This window comes from Falco biarmicus, chromosome 9 (genome assembly GCF_023638135.1).
Source record: "Falco biarmicus isolate bFalBia1 chromosome 9, bFalBia1.pri, whole genome shotgun sequence".
Lineage (NCBI taxonomy): Eukaryota > Metazoa > Chordata > Aves > Falconiformes > Falconidae > Falco > Falco biarmicus.
In genome coordinates, this window is record NC_079296.1 from 53,176,626 (window position 1) to 53,190,096 (window position 13,471).

Here is a 13,471-nt window from a genome sequence, read left to right on the forward strand (position 1 = left end):
AGAAAACAGGATTATAGATACTCTTGGGATGTGTGCCTAGGAAGCAGTGGACAGGAGAGGACATGATGACTTCACTGATGAGTGGAGTGTTTCCCATGTCTGGTTTTTTTCCCCCCCTCTACACTTTAAAATGAGGATGTAGTGAAACCGAAACGGAAATGCGGCAGAAGTCTATCAGAAAGTAGAGAAAGTGATCGCTGGTTCGAGATGTGAAAGCCCTTTGGGGTTAATCAGAAGGAGATTTAGAGGTGCCCCTGGGTGACAGTGCAGGAGAGTCCTGTAGAGTGAAGATTACACCTGTCAAAGGGAAAAGGAGGAGCTGGTGACAGCACTGGAGAGTGAGAAGTGTGAAGTGGAGCACAGAATATGGCACTGATGTGGGAAGTGAACACTGGAATAACTGGTCAAGGAAAGACAGTGGTGGATTCTCCATCTCTTGGCATCTTCCAGCAGGATGCCCTTCTGGACGGCAGTAAAATGCAAGCCTAAGTCTAAGTAAAATACAAGGTATTGAGGGTCATGGGAGAGAGTGTGGGGCTAAAGTTATTTAGGAGTTGAAACTAGATGTAGGTTGTGTTTCTGTGCCTCAAAATGTGTCAAGTTTAGGGTAAATGGGTTCCAAAACATTTGGCAGAAAGCCTCATATTCTTCACTGGCCTTCTACGATGGAAAAAACTATACTTTGTTTTATTGAATTGCATGTTTTCTTATCTTTCAAAAACATTTGAAATTCAGTATTGCCAACTAATTTCACAAAAACCGAAGCGCTGTTTGAATGATGGTAATGCTTTTGTTCCATCACTAATACTGAGCTGCTTTTACGTTGTGAAATGTACTATCACTGGTGCAGAGAATGGTATGGAGTACGCCCTACCAACGTTTATCGGAACAAGCTGCATTCACCTGAACAAACTGACAGCAAATTTATAGCACTCCAGTTATTTTAATAAGCCACAGTTGCATTTTATAGATGCTGAAATAATACTTAAAATTGTTTCATGCAGTCAGTTTCATTCTGTTAGACCAGAACTGTGTTGGTATATCCATTATATCTTTAGTGGCAATCAGTCAACAAACCCCAGTAGTAATATATAATGGGTGCTGTTATACAGATGCTAAAGAAATGGTATCATCGAATGGCGTACTTGATTTGAACGTCTTGATGAGAAATGAACGTACTTGATTTTGAAAAAGTGATTAACCTTTAAAACACAGAGTGAAATCAAAGGCATAGACGGTGCTTTTGCACCTTAAGCAAGAAAAAGCAAACACTTTGTACTGATGGTAGGATTTTTGAGTTTTAATTATGATTTTTTTTCAGCTTATCCTGATTTTTAAACTATTTTTACAGTGACTTTTTTCTTTAAGAAAACAAGTGATACTCACATGAATAGTGTTTCCTAATAGTTCTAAAACAAAGAATGTAACTGTTGCTTAACGAAAATTATACGGACTCAGAAAATAGCAAGTAATATAAAATCACTGCAGTATTTATTGACTAGAAAGTATTTTTAAGCATGATATGGGAGAAGTGCATATAGCAAATTAGTGTATGAAAGTGCATGGTATCATCAGTGAATTCAGCAAAGCTACGTTATGTGCCACACTGAAAATAAAGTTGCATTTTCTTTGTTATAACCTCATACCTGCATTTTATAAGATCATCTACGTTAGGGTGAAGAAAGCTTTGTCAGTCACATTTAACTAAAAGCTCTAAAGAATTAGATTTTTTCTTTCTCTCAGTGTCTATCTAACCTGAGCCTGAGTGATTCTAAATGTAATACAATATGATACATTTTACACACTTGCAAAAACATTTTATTACAAATTACATTTTATGGTACGATATAACACGATATGTAATTTTAAGCAAGACTATATGTATGTTAGCTTTTCCAGTTTTAAAAAAATGTAAAAAATTAAAAATTTGCAACTTCTTAAGAAAATAGCTTGGACATGTATAGAACACGCCATGAGAACTTTCACTTTTAGCTCTTATATGTTTCACCAGTGAATTTTCCTCTATCATTTTAAATGGTTACAGAATACTGGTCTCTTTATGAGTCAGTCACTGCACGTAAAAACAGTTCAATTTTGTGTCAGAGTCCCTGCGCACAAGAACTTTTAGAGTAGTTTTATGGGAAAAGCTACTGATTCGGTGACACTAATGATTCGTAATTGATTACCATTGAGAGATACTTGATTTAATTTCTTTAAAAAACAATCCCAAACACTTAAGCATGTTAGCATGGATGAATTCATTAATTATTAACACTACTTTAAAATAATACTGAACACTGTTGTATTTTTCTTATGTCTGTATTTGATATTTCTGTTCAGAAAAAAATATTTGTTTGGAAATATTTGGATTTCTAGAACATGTTGGGTGGGCTGCCTTGCAAACAGTTTTCTGTTCTCAATTAAAAACAATATAAAATATACGAAACACATTTTTTTTCCACACGAAGAAATCACACTTCCTTCCTGGTACACAGGATCACCCTTCTAATCCTTCAGCTTTCACAAAAGTATTTCAGGATATTGTTTGCTTGTGTACAAGAACTCGTAGCCCTCTTGAAGGTTTACTGCAAAGGTGACTTTTTTCCACTTAAGCATGCTGAGATTAATTTTGAGCTGGGTATAGACATCTTCTGCGCTTCTTGTTCCCATTTTAACTTCCTTTTCTTGCTCTTTGCTTTGGGGAAAGAAAATAACTTACTTTCCGCAAGTTTTCTTAGAGAAATGGATTTGATGCCGAGTTCAGAGGAAAAACAGTGTAAATGAAAACACTCCAAATTTTTTAGTATGTGCAAACTGTTCTGCTAATGATTACATTTCTTCCACATTTTCCACAAATTCCATAAAGAATTTGTATCTTTATGGATGCTGCAGGGTATGCAATTTCAAAAACAATTCTTAGTAAATCAGTCACAGGACACTATATGACTCAAATTATCTAAATTAACTTAAACCTTTAAGAAAAAAAAAAAAAAAAAACCCAACAAAAAACCCGAACATTCTCGCTCCCTGGGCACTTCTAGCATGAATTTTTTTTCCACAGTCATTCTAGATGCAAGTTTACTGACAGCAACAAATACTTAAAGAAAAAATTGCAGTTTATAATTCACAGCAAAATTTTAAGTGTCATTAAAAAAAATGGGAAAAAATTGATTCACATCTCTAAGTGTGTTGGTTAGCAAGTACAATTAATAGGTTTAGGTAAAAATTATAGTAAGCTGGGAAACCCATCTGAGAAGCTTAGTAAATAAATAGCATATAAAATTAATGCTCCTTCCAAACAGGTTTCAAAGCGTGGCTCAAACTATAAATTTTCTGGTGCCTTCTGCAATAGTGTAGAGGTTTTCCAAAGACTGTGTTACAAAAAAATACTAAATTATGGCAAATGCTAACAATCCGCCAAGCTTTTGATTATTCTGTTTGTAGGGTGGTTTGTTTTGTTTTGTTTTTTCTGTGCCAGATTATGCCATTTAGATCTTTTGGGTACCAAAAGACTAAAAGTGAGATCCAGGACAGATGATTGTCCTGTAGCCTTGACCCTGTCAGTGTGATGTGTTCAAAGGCTTGTCCTGACTTTGGGAGGTTTCTAGCTGCTCACCAGTTGAAGATGAGCAGCAAACTTGTTCGTCTGGTGATGAGGACATAGCTAAATTCTAAATTAGAAATGATGGTGCGCTGTTGAAATGTGATAGCTTGGTTGAAGTCTACATCACATGAAGGCAAATATACACATAGTCACATCTTAGAGATTATTCATGGTCTTGGACCACATGAAAAATTGTGCTTTGTCCAGGATATATGTGCTGAAAACTGCACTCCCCGATCAACATGGATTTGTAAAACTGAAGACCATTGCAAACATAAGGCTTGCTTGTTTTTTTTTTTTTTTCCTCCCCTCGTTGTTGTTTAAAGACAATAAACCAAACCCCCAAAAGGCTTTAAAACAATAGTGATATTTAGCTGTGTACAGGATGACAGCCTACAATTTAATAGGTTAGAATGTGACGCTTTCAGATCTAAAGGAGGGGGTAGGGAATAGTTTTACTTGCCATCTTTGTACAAATTTTTCAATTCAGGTTTTACATCCCACATTGGTGAACTGCAAATAAAAGTTGGCAAGGTATTATCCAACACCTTGCTTCAGGACATTAGTTTATCGGTACAAAGGCCTTTTTGGTACATACGGTGAGAACTGAATGCTGCCGGAACGGTCAGAACTACATTGGCCGGTAACACTGATCAGTCTACCAAGATCCCATTATAGATGATCGATAGAACTCCAAATATTTTTCAAAGAAGGCCTTGAACTCCACATGTCATGGGCTTGGGTTAAAGGAACCAGAGTTTCCATCTTCCATGCTTTTTTGATTCAGTTTTGGATTTTTGCTTGGGAGTGGAGGAGTAGCTCTCCTGAGAATAAGGCAAAGGTGCAACCTGAGTTTCCTCAATAGGATGAAGTTTTCTCAAAACTGGCTGTAGTTTATCTTCTTGCTGTTTAAAATCCAATTCCACACTAAAAATGGGAAGAAAAAAGCAATTAGTTACTAATTACAACGATAGAAAGATTTCAATTAAGCCAATATCTGATACCAATATACAAATCCTTAATTTATGAAATACAAAAAGAAAATAAATGTTTAAATCAGATCTCCAACATTTCTTGCACCAAAACTGAAGGGGTGGGGAGGGAGGGCAGGGGCAGGGAAGGTGGTCAAAAAAAAAAGGACATTGCAAAAGAAAAATAGGAATGCGATCGTGCAAACTTCTGCCTGCTGTTTAGGAGGGCCTTGGGGGTTGTGGTAGTGCTGTGAAGTGACTGAAAAGTAGAAATACTACTTTTTCCCTCATCTCTGTGGAGAAAATACTCTTTCAAAGGGCTCTGAGGTTTTATTTTCCTCTTAGGGTGGAGGAGAAGGGATCAAAGAGGCTAAGGGAAGTTTGGGATATTTTTGTGCTTTGGATTTGTGAAGAGCTGGTCTGCCCACAGGGCCTTCCAGGCACGGCCTGGAAAGGGGGCTGGAAAGGTGGAAGGGCTGGTCTGGCACCTGGCTGTGCCTGCTTTGGGGTTCAGTTACTTTCTGCATTTGGCTGTGTCTAGGTTGGTGCTAGTTTAACCATTAAATACATTCTGAGCAAAAGTGTCAGCATTCCAGTGATAAACTTTTTTATAGCGGAGGAGAGAAATAACAGTAGGTAAGACTTCAGGTATACAGAGTATTTTCCCCATCTCCAAGTTGACGAGCAGTAAAAAGACATCCAAAATTGAAGAAGATTAATTTTTAAAGTTTCAGGTATATGCTAGAACTATACCTGCGAATGTTGAATTTGCAGGAGATGGCTGTGTTGGGTATCTTTTTCCTGCAGAAGCTCACTACAAGCCTACTGTTTAATATCCATCCTTGTTAATGAAAGAACAATGCTGTCTTCAACTTGATAACACACTCCTGTTTGCAGTTTAGCTAGCAAAAAGCAGTTGCTTAGATGAGTGCGGCAGTAATTTTGTGGCAAGATCGGGATATCAGTTGATTGTCAATGCCCCACCACATAAATGCTTTCAGTAATACAGTGAGAGAGTCTCAGCATCAAGTAGATTCTTTTCCAAGAGCTCTCTAAATCTCATTTACAGTGGCATGCAAATCTGTGCAGAATTGGGCATATGTTACAGTTGGTTTGTTTCTCAGTATAAATTTTGGGAGTATAAAAAAAAAAAAAAAGGCGCTTCAGCTCTGGCATTGGCAGAGTTCATTTTTCCTTCTTTCAAAATGTTATTCTTGCAGGGGAGCTCTCGTAAGAGCTACTTGAAACTGATGCAAAAGATAAATTGTTTTAAACCCCCCTGCTGAACAGAGGTGACTTTTTTCATAATCAATTTCTATTAAAGGTAGACCTCAAGAGAAGAAACATCTTAGTCCCTATGACAAAACCCACGTTGTGATCATTTTCTACTGCATAAAACCATTTGCAGCACAGTTCAGACTGTCTTTTAGCTATTTATATCAAAATGAAATACTTTACTTCTGAAGAGTAGAGAGGATGAATGAAAACATTCATGTTACTTCATCATTTATAACTAAATTTTGCAGAATAATTGATTGTTGTCTATCTAGATCAATTTAGCTTTGTAGGTTTTGTTTAATATCACCACTCCTTTCGGCAAATGATTCATTTTTCTTGAAAACTTAGGTTTTAGCGTATAAAGACAAAAGCCTTCTTATTCTGCAATTTTTCACATCTTTCTAAATTAACTGTAGCTGACATTATTTTTTGGTTTTATTGTTACATCAAACGTGAAATAATATTAAATCCAGCAAGTGTTCCATATTTATATGACTTCTTTATATTTTTGTTCTAGAGCTGCAGATCTTTTCGTTTTTTGCATTCGTGAACTTGATTCTGTCACCTGTCACAGCTCTGACAATTTTGTTTTGCTTAGTGCTATTTTTGTATCCGAAGCATCTATAGGTTTCCTCTCAAAATGACCTTTTCTTGAAATATTCTCTGCCATGTGGCGCTCTCTACTTTCAAACTTCATCTGTTTCTGTCTCTTCTTTAAGCCTCCCTGTGACAACTCTATAAGCTTAATTAATGAGGGTGATATGTTCTTCTAGCATTACCCATGACGGAGAATATAATTATTGGCTTCAGAAACATTTTTCCTTAGATGAAATAATATTTTTCAACAGACTTGACAATTGTGAATAAGGCCTACAAAACAAGAGACAAATCTAAATGCTGTATAATGCTAGGATCACGATCAGTTGCCTGACAGATCCGATTAGGACGTATTAAAGGTTCACTTACCGACGATGCTGCCATGTTTGGAACGTTGGGCTGGAGTTTCTCCATGTTGAGTCCCTATCACAAATGTATTACTATGCATGAAACTCCAGTGCAGATAGGCAGGCAGGCTGGTTTTGTGAACAACTATAAGCAGGAAAATTTTGTCTGTGATAAATATGCTGGTTTTCTGTGTTTTCTCCCCAAAACGGCCGTATACTTGCAAGGTTTACGACAGAAGCTTTATGTTTTAGGGCAGCTGTCTGTGTATCAGTGTTTGCATAGATGTCGTTCCCATGAAAATTTCGCCAAATAAAATCAAAGAAGAGACCTTTGAGAATCCTATTTTGATATGCACATTAAACACAGGCGACAACTTTGTAATTAACATCTCTGAAATTCCTTCACAGTGGGACGGGTATAGTCCAGGTCTGATCAAAAATGTCTTTGTAATTGCAGTTCTAAGTTGAATTAATCGGTGCTTGACTAAGCCTCAGAGCAGAGCACCCGGAGCCTGCTTTTTCTGCCATCTTATTTTCTGCTAGGGACTGATACCGGTGCAAAAGGAACCCAAAATGAGATGATTTTTTTTTTTTTTTCAATTTTTTTTTTCTTCCTTCCTTTCCCACTTCCCAGATCCTGGTGGTGTTCGTTGCACAGCATGGATGTGCACTAAACTGACTGAGGAACTTAGCTAAAATGTGAATCATGATCTAATTTTGTCCCTAGGAAGTACCATTGACTTGCTACGGAAGTTGGGTTTATAGCAAATGAGGCAAAGTGTTTCAAAAAGGTAGAGAGTAACAGTACTTGAAAACTATTTTTATGCACGTCTGTTAATTTTGGAATCGAAGCCAGCGGGAGCCTCTCGGGGTTCCTCTGTTTCACTTTGGGCTTGGTGTCGCTTGGCTTTTTGTGTTTGTGAAATGGAGTCATTGTGTTTGGAAAACAATGAAGACTCGGATACTGGAATAATAAGTACCCCAGGACAAACCTGGAACAAAACCATTTTCTATACAGAATTTGAATTGTATTCAGGAAAGAAAGAGAAAATACACGGACTGGCTGCTCGTCAGTGAAGGGCCGTGCGCTTGGTGCCTGAAGCCCTATGGGAGAGGAGGGAAGACCTGCCCGACTTCCCAGCGGAGCACCCATGGTGCGGTAGCACTGATCAGCACGGGGTTCACCGAGCCTCCAGCCATTCTCGGAGGCTCTGAGGACACCTCAGAGGTGCTCTGGGGTTGGCACGCTGCACCTGTGTGTGCATGCATGCTCTCAGGAGGGGTTACAACTGTGTGTGCAGGGCCTCCTGTACGATCAGAGGAGTGGTGTAGAGCCGAGGTGGACAACTCGGACACCTCGCTGAAGGCATGCACAGAAGGTAGCCCACTTGCTCGGGCTGCTGCTTTCTGGCTAATCCCGTCTTCTTAAATCCTGGTGCTGTGGATTAGGGATTGGCGTGGTAGATCTTCTGGTTTGGGCTTCATGGGTTTTTTTAATGATTTTCAGAATACATGTTAATGAGTTTATTTTTTGCATGCTGGCAGTAGAGTGAACTTTATCTGATTTTGTTGCTGTATAAGGAATTGAAAACAGTTTGAGGAGTCATAACCATTTGGTTTTAAGCATATGTACTGTGGGAGGGTATCTAGCAGCAAGCTTAGAAATATGGATGGGTTTTCTTCTTTTCTAACACAGTCACATGTTATTAACATGAATAATTTTAAGAATGTTAGATGCTAATGACTGGATATGTTGGTTACTTGTAAGATCGCTGAATCAGAATAATTCAGGTTCAGGACCACGTTGCTGAGGGCTTTATCTAGTTGTCTCTTGAAACCTCCAAGGATGGAGCCTGCACAGGCTCTGGGGAGCCCGTCCCTCTGCTCTCTGCCTCAAGGAAAGCCTTCCTCCTTCTACTAAACCTGAGTCTTTCTCATTTCAGTCAACACCCCTTCTGTTTACCTTTTTATTACCTAGTTTGTAATGTTAAGGCCCAAATCCTGCAAGCAGCTGTAGAGTAGCTTAACTTTTTGCATTTAAGTAGGCTAAGTGAAGCAGGAATTACAGGGTATCATAGCGTCTCCTTCTGGGTCATGTTAATTGGATGACATGGCATTAGTGCATGTCATGTCATGGAAGAACAGGATCCAGATAAGCACTAATGACTTGAAAATTAGTTTAATACACTTTTAAGCAATCTGTTAAAATTCCTATTTCAACCTGAAAATCACAAATGCCTAGAATCCAAGCATTGTCAGTGTTAGCAAGGCATAAAGATCCATTTTTACTACTGAGCATCTTACAGTCTAGAGATAACATGAGAAAGAATGTAAATTAATTAATGTGGGTAGCAAATCAAAACATGAAAATTGTCCTCATCATTTTGTTACCTGATATACTGATGCTATCGTAGGGATTGATGTCTACTTGTCTTATTTTCACTTTGTATTGCTGTACTTATTAATTTTAATAATTATCACCATATCTGACCTCTACAAGTGAACTACTTCCATGTGGGCTCTGTTCTACCTGGTTAGCTTGTGCCACCGTGATTTAAACCTGTTTGTTTTGCCACTGTTGTATTGAGAGTTACATTGCAGATTCTAATAATATATTTTCTGTTGAATCGCTGGAGTACACTGTAGAATAACTTGAATATCAAAGATGAAATTGAATACTGGAAGCCAGCATAATTCAAAATTTCAAAGGAGTAAAAAGTAGCCAAATTAACGGCTGATACAGCTTTCAGTAATTTCCCCCTCCAAAGAATTACAGTAGCGTAGTGTCGATTTGTTTGTTCTCCCTGTGCAGAAATTGGCTACTGATTTGATCTAGTAAAAAAACTATTTCCAGAAGCTAAAGTAGGCTTATAGAAAGCTATTGAATATTTCTGACCTTTTTGACTAAAGGTAGGTCTAGCATGAATTCTTCAAGATGCTCCTTCACAGAAATAATTCACGATAAAGGCCTAAGAACAATGCACAAAATACTAAACAGAAGACTCATCTTCTCATATAGATTCCTGTTCAAGGATTAAAAGTCACATGGGATGGTAATTTAAACAGGAGTGGAAAGGGCAGTGCCACTAAAAGATAATTACAGAATAAAACAGGCTGTGAAGATTTTAGTCCACGTGGGTTTGGGGTGTTTTAGAATTGGTACAGTTTCTGCATATCAATGCAATTTCTTCTTAATAGCAAGACTTTGCTAGACCTCAGTATTTAAGTTGACTATGTCCTGACAATATACCCTAATAAAACTTACTTTCTACTTTGAAAGACTTCAATGGTGCATCTATGTTAGGCTGCAAAAGATGGATGTAAATGTTTGTTTGCTTGTCTTTTCTTTGCAAATTGGTCTTTCAGTTTGTAGAAGACTATTTTGAAACTGTTTTGTGACCTTGGATGTTCAGTGGAACAGATGAACATTTGACACAGATTAACATTTCATAAAATTGTTGTTTACTGCTACTTCACGTTTTTTGACTACTATTTTAAATACTGTCTAGAAATTACTACAAAGACACAATGCTGAATGCTTCCTGACTGTTTTTGCTGTTGCTATGTAGTTGGGACTTTCTACTTGGGCTTTAAAACCTATAGTGAAGTGCTGCCCAATATTTTTTTCTGCTGTGTTTGAGCCTAGAGCTCCGTCAGACGCAGCACCACCGATCCTGGCCTTATTGGGATCCTAGTGACCGCAGGCTGGGGAAGCCTTCAGGGGAATGACTCAAGACTTTCCCCCTCTAAAGGTGGTGGCTAAATGGGAATTTACTTTGGAGTGGAAGCAGTGAATCGATGTGGGATGCCACTAACGCGGTTCCTCTCCTGCAGTGGAAGGAGGAGTCAGTGACTCCTGTGTCTGGAGTTTGTGACAAATTCTTGAACATATTTCTCATCACAGAAATAATTAGAATTTTGAGGGAAATGAGGAATCAAATTTTGGTATGTTTTTCCTATTGATTTCTAAAGCAGTGTAAGTTTTTGGTACCTTATCTTTATAATAGTGTTTAATGTTCGTTCAGTTTTCTAGATATTAAAAAAAAGTAACCTAGTTTTCCTTTTTCTTTTAATACTAAGTAGTATGTAGTATTTTCAATATAAAGCCAAAATAATATAAAAGTATACTTGGAATCTTAGCAAAAATGTAGATTTCATATGCAAAATAATTATTCTCAAAACCTATTCCTAGAATCTTTACTGACAGCATCCACATTTTTGATACTAAATGGCAGCTAAACCCCTTCAAAGTACAACAGTATTCTGTGGGCTTTGTTTTTGTCACCTTGTACATGGTAGCTGTTGTGCTACAGTGTATTAACACTCTAAAAAGTTATCTTGAGGGGGAAGAATTTAATTACATTGTTTCTGCATTCTGGCTTCTCATCTGTGCTATACTTGACATTACAGGATGCAGTTGGGTAGTCAACAGGGCAACTTCATCATTCCTCTAAGATGCTGCTTTACTGCAGTTTAAAGGTTTGAAACAACTCTGTATATTGTTACTGTGTTCAAGATTGAATTGTATTTTTTAAAAAATATGGAAAATTTAAGGTTTTCTCTTTCAATTATTGATCTGTCCTGTAAGTGCATTGCTTATTATTTTTCTTGAATCTCCCCTATTTACTACTTGGGTGAAAGAGCTCAAGACTGAGGAGGTTCCAAAACAGCAGCCAGTGGAACATGTAGTAGGTCAGAGAGGATGATTCCTGGTCTGACACTGACATTTAATGACAGCTTGCAAGGTTGAGTGTTCAGAGCATCCTGGATGGTTTAACCTGAGTGTCAATTTCCATTCCTTAAAAGTGTTATATCCTCAAGAAAAATCATGTAACCCTATGTGGCATTGCCATGCAAACCCTTTGCAAGAATGCGGTGTGTATCATTGCATGTTGATTTAACACTAGTTTTAGCATCCTTACTAATGAAATGCTGCACTTCTTTCAGAGGCTTCAATACCATAGTGTTTGGCTTGTGGAGGAGCAGAAGCTCCTACAAGGCAGTCTGTCTCAGTGGTAGTTTTATCAGTGAATTCCTCTTTTACCCCTTCTGGCTACTTATCTCGTCTTAGGAATTCAGTCTTCTCATAGTTCTGCTGTTTTGCCACCATCTTCTGGTTTTAGACTTCTTGCCTGCAGCATATATTCTCCTAATCTGTCAAAATGTTGAGCTGAGTTTTGCTGAAACTTCCCCTGGAAACATTGCTTGAGGCGAATGCCTGGCATCGACAGCTTCTGTCCGAACAGCCATCTGTTCTGGGGGGACCTGCCTGCTCTGCTGTTGGGGGACAAACGCTTGAAATATGTGTTTCTGGAGTCATTCCATTTGCAGTGAGTGTAAGAGGTAAAAATTGGAAAGTTCCTGAACTTTAAATCTGTTGACTAGAAATCAAGATCTTCGAAATTTCCAAATGGATTTTTTGAGCTAATGAAACAAACCCAGTTTCTCTGATAGAAATGAGCTCTGTTGTACCTTCCCAGGCTGCCCTGAGCAAGCAGTTGCACGGGGGTGAGCTCAGAAAAAGGGAGACCCGGTAAGCGTTAGTTATTTATAGGCTTCTAAATATTGGACGAATGAATAAATTAATTGGTTCCTTCCCCTGCACAGAACAGCATCGTTCCCTCTTCTAGTTAGCTGGAAAACAGAAAAGATGGGAGTTGAAGTTTTCCATCCTTTTTTCCTTTGCTTCTAGGCAGCTAGGAGACAGTGTATAAATAGCTCCAGGACTTCTGCCTGAATCAGAGCCTGAGTAGAGAATTACGGGGTGAAGGGGGAAATCCTATGCTTTTCAGCCCTAGCCAACATTTGTACCTTCATTTTACTTTGTACCTCTCTGTGATTAATAGCCAACTTTATACATATTTGTCTGTACTATATCTGCCTGGTTTTCTGAAATCCTTTATACTGAGATGCATTTGTTTTCATCTTTACCTACAACGCATGAAAATACTCAGTTGTTTGTTTAAGACTCTAATGGAGGAGGACAATTAACTTGTCAGTAAGAAACACATCGTCAGATTCATGACGGCTTTGTGTCATGCCCACTGCCTATCTGTTATTCCTTCACTGTAATATTGTACATGCCAAAATGGGTCTCTTGGCTGATAAAATTTTAGAGGATTTTTTTCTCTGTATTATTTTTATATATAATATATATATAATAAATATTTCTAATTAAAAAAAAATAGAGGAAGGGGAAACTCTGCTTCATAGGAAAAAGCAGCAGCATTCCTTCACCTTTTGCACCTGATCTGTTTCTAGAGAGAAAACTGCAGGTACTTCCTTCTGGAGAAGAGATTATAGCCAGTACAATCTTTAACAGAACCTTTAAGCTGTTTGTGATTATTTTTGTAATCTGTTTGACAGTAGTGAGCAAACCTGTATTCACCTTACAGAACTGTACACCACAGCACATCTGCTAATGGACCTCTGCATGCGCGGCAAGTCTTCACTTGTGTGTCGCATGAAGACTGAAAATGTCTGATTTAAAGAAGTCAGTGGTGCTGTTCATGTGGGGCAGGACAGATTTGCCATGCATGTCTTAAAACTTCTTCACTAATGTAAAAAAAAACCACATAAAACCCTGGGTGGCAATGTCATTTTACTGATAAAACTGCCTAGATCAAATCTGTATCTGGTTCTCTTTGCTATACAGTCTCTCTCAGAATTACTTC

General features: G+C 38.0%; 2 protein-coding genes across 4 annotated transcripts in view; one reads left to right on the top strand and one right to left on the bottom strand.

Moving 5' to 3' along the window:
* DOCK1 (dedicator of cytokinesis 1) overlaps positions 1-13,471 on the top strand; it is a 319,207-nt gene that overhangs the window by 103,788 nt on the left and 201,948 nt on the right. The gene's annotated exons all lie outside the window — the stretch shown is intronic.
* INSYN2A (inhibitory synaptic factor 2A) overlaps positions 3,430-13,471 on the bottom strand; it is a 47,112-nt gene continuing 37,070 nt past the window's right edge. For both annotated transcript variants that reach the window (XM_056351330.1, XM_056351329.1), the window contains one exon: positions 3,430-4,531. In XM_056351330.1, coding sequence (XP_056207305.1) covers positions 4,348-4,531 — 184 coding nt within the window. In that variant the 3' untranslated portion in view covers positions 3,430-4,347. The remainder of the gene's footprint in view (positions 4,532-13,471) is intronic.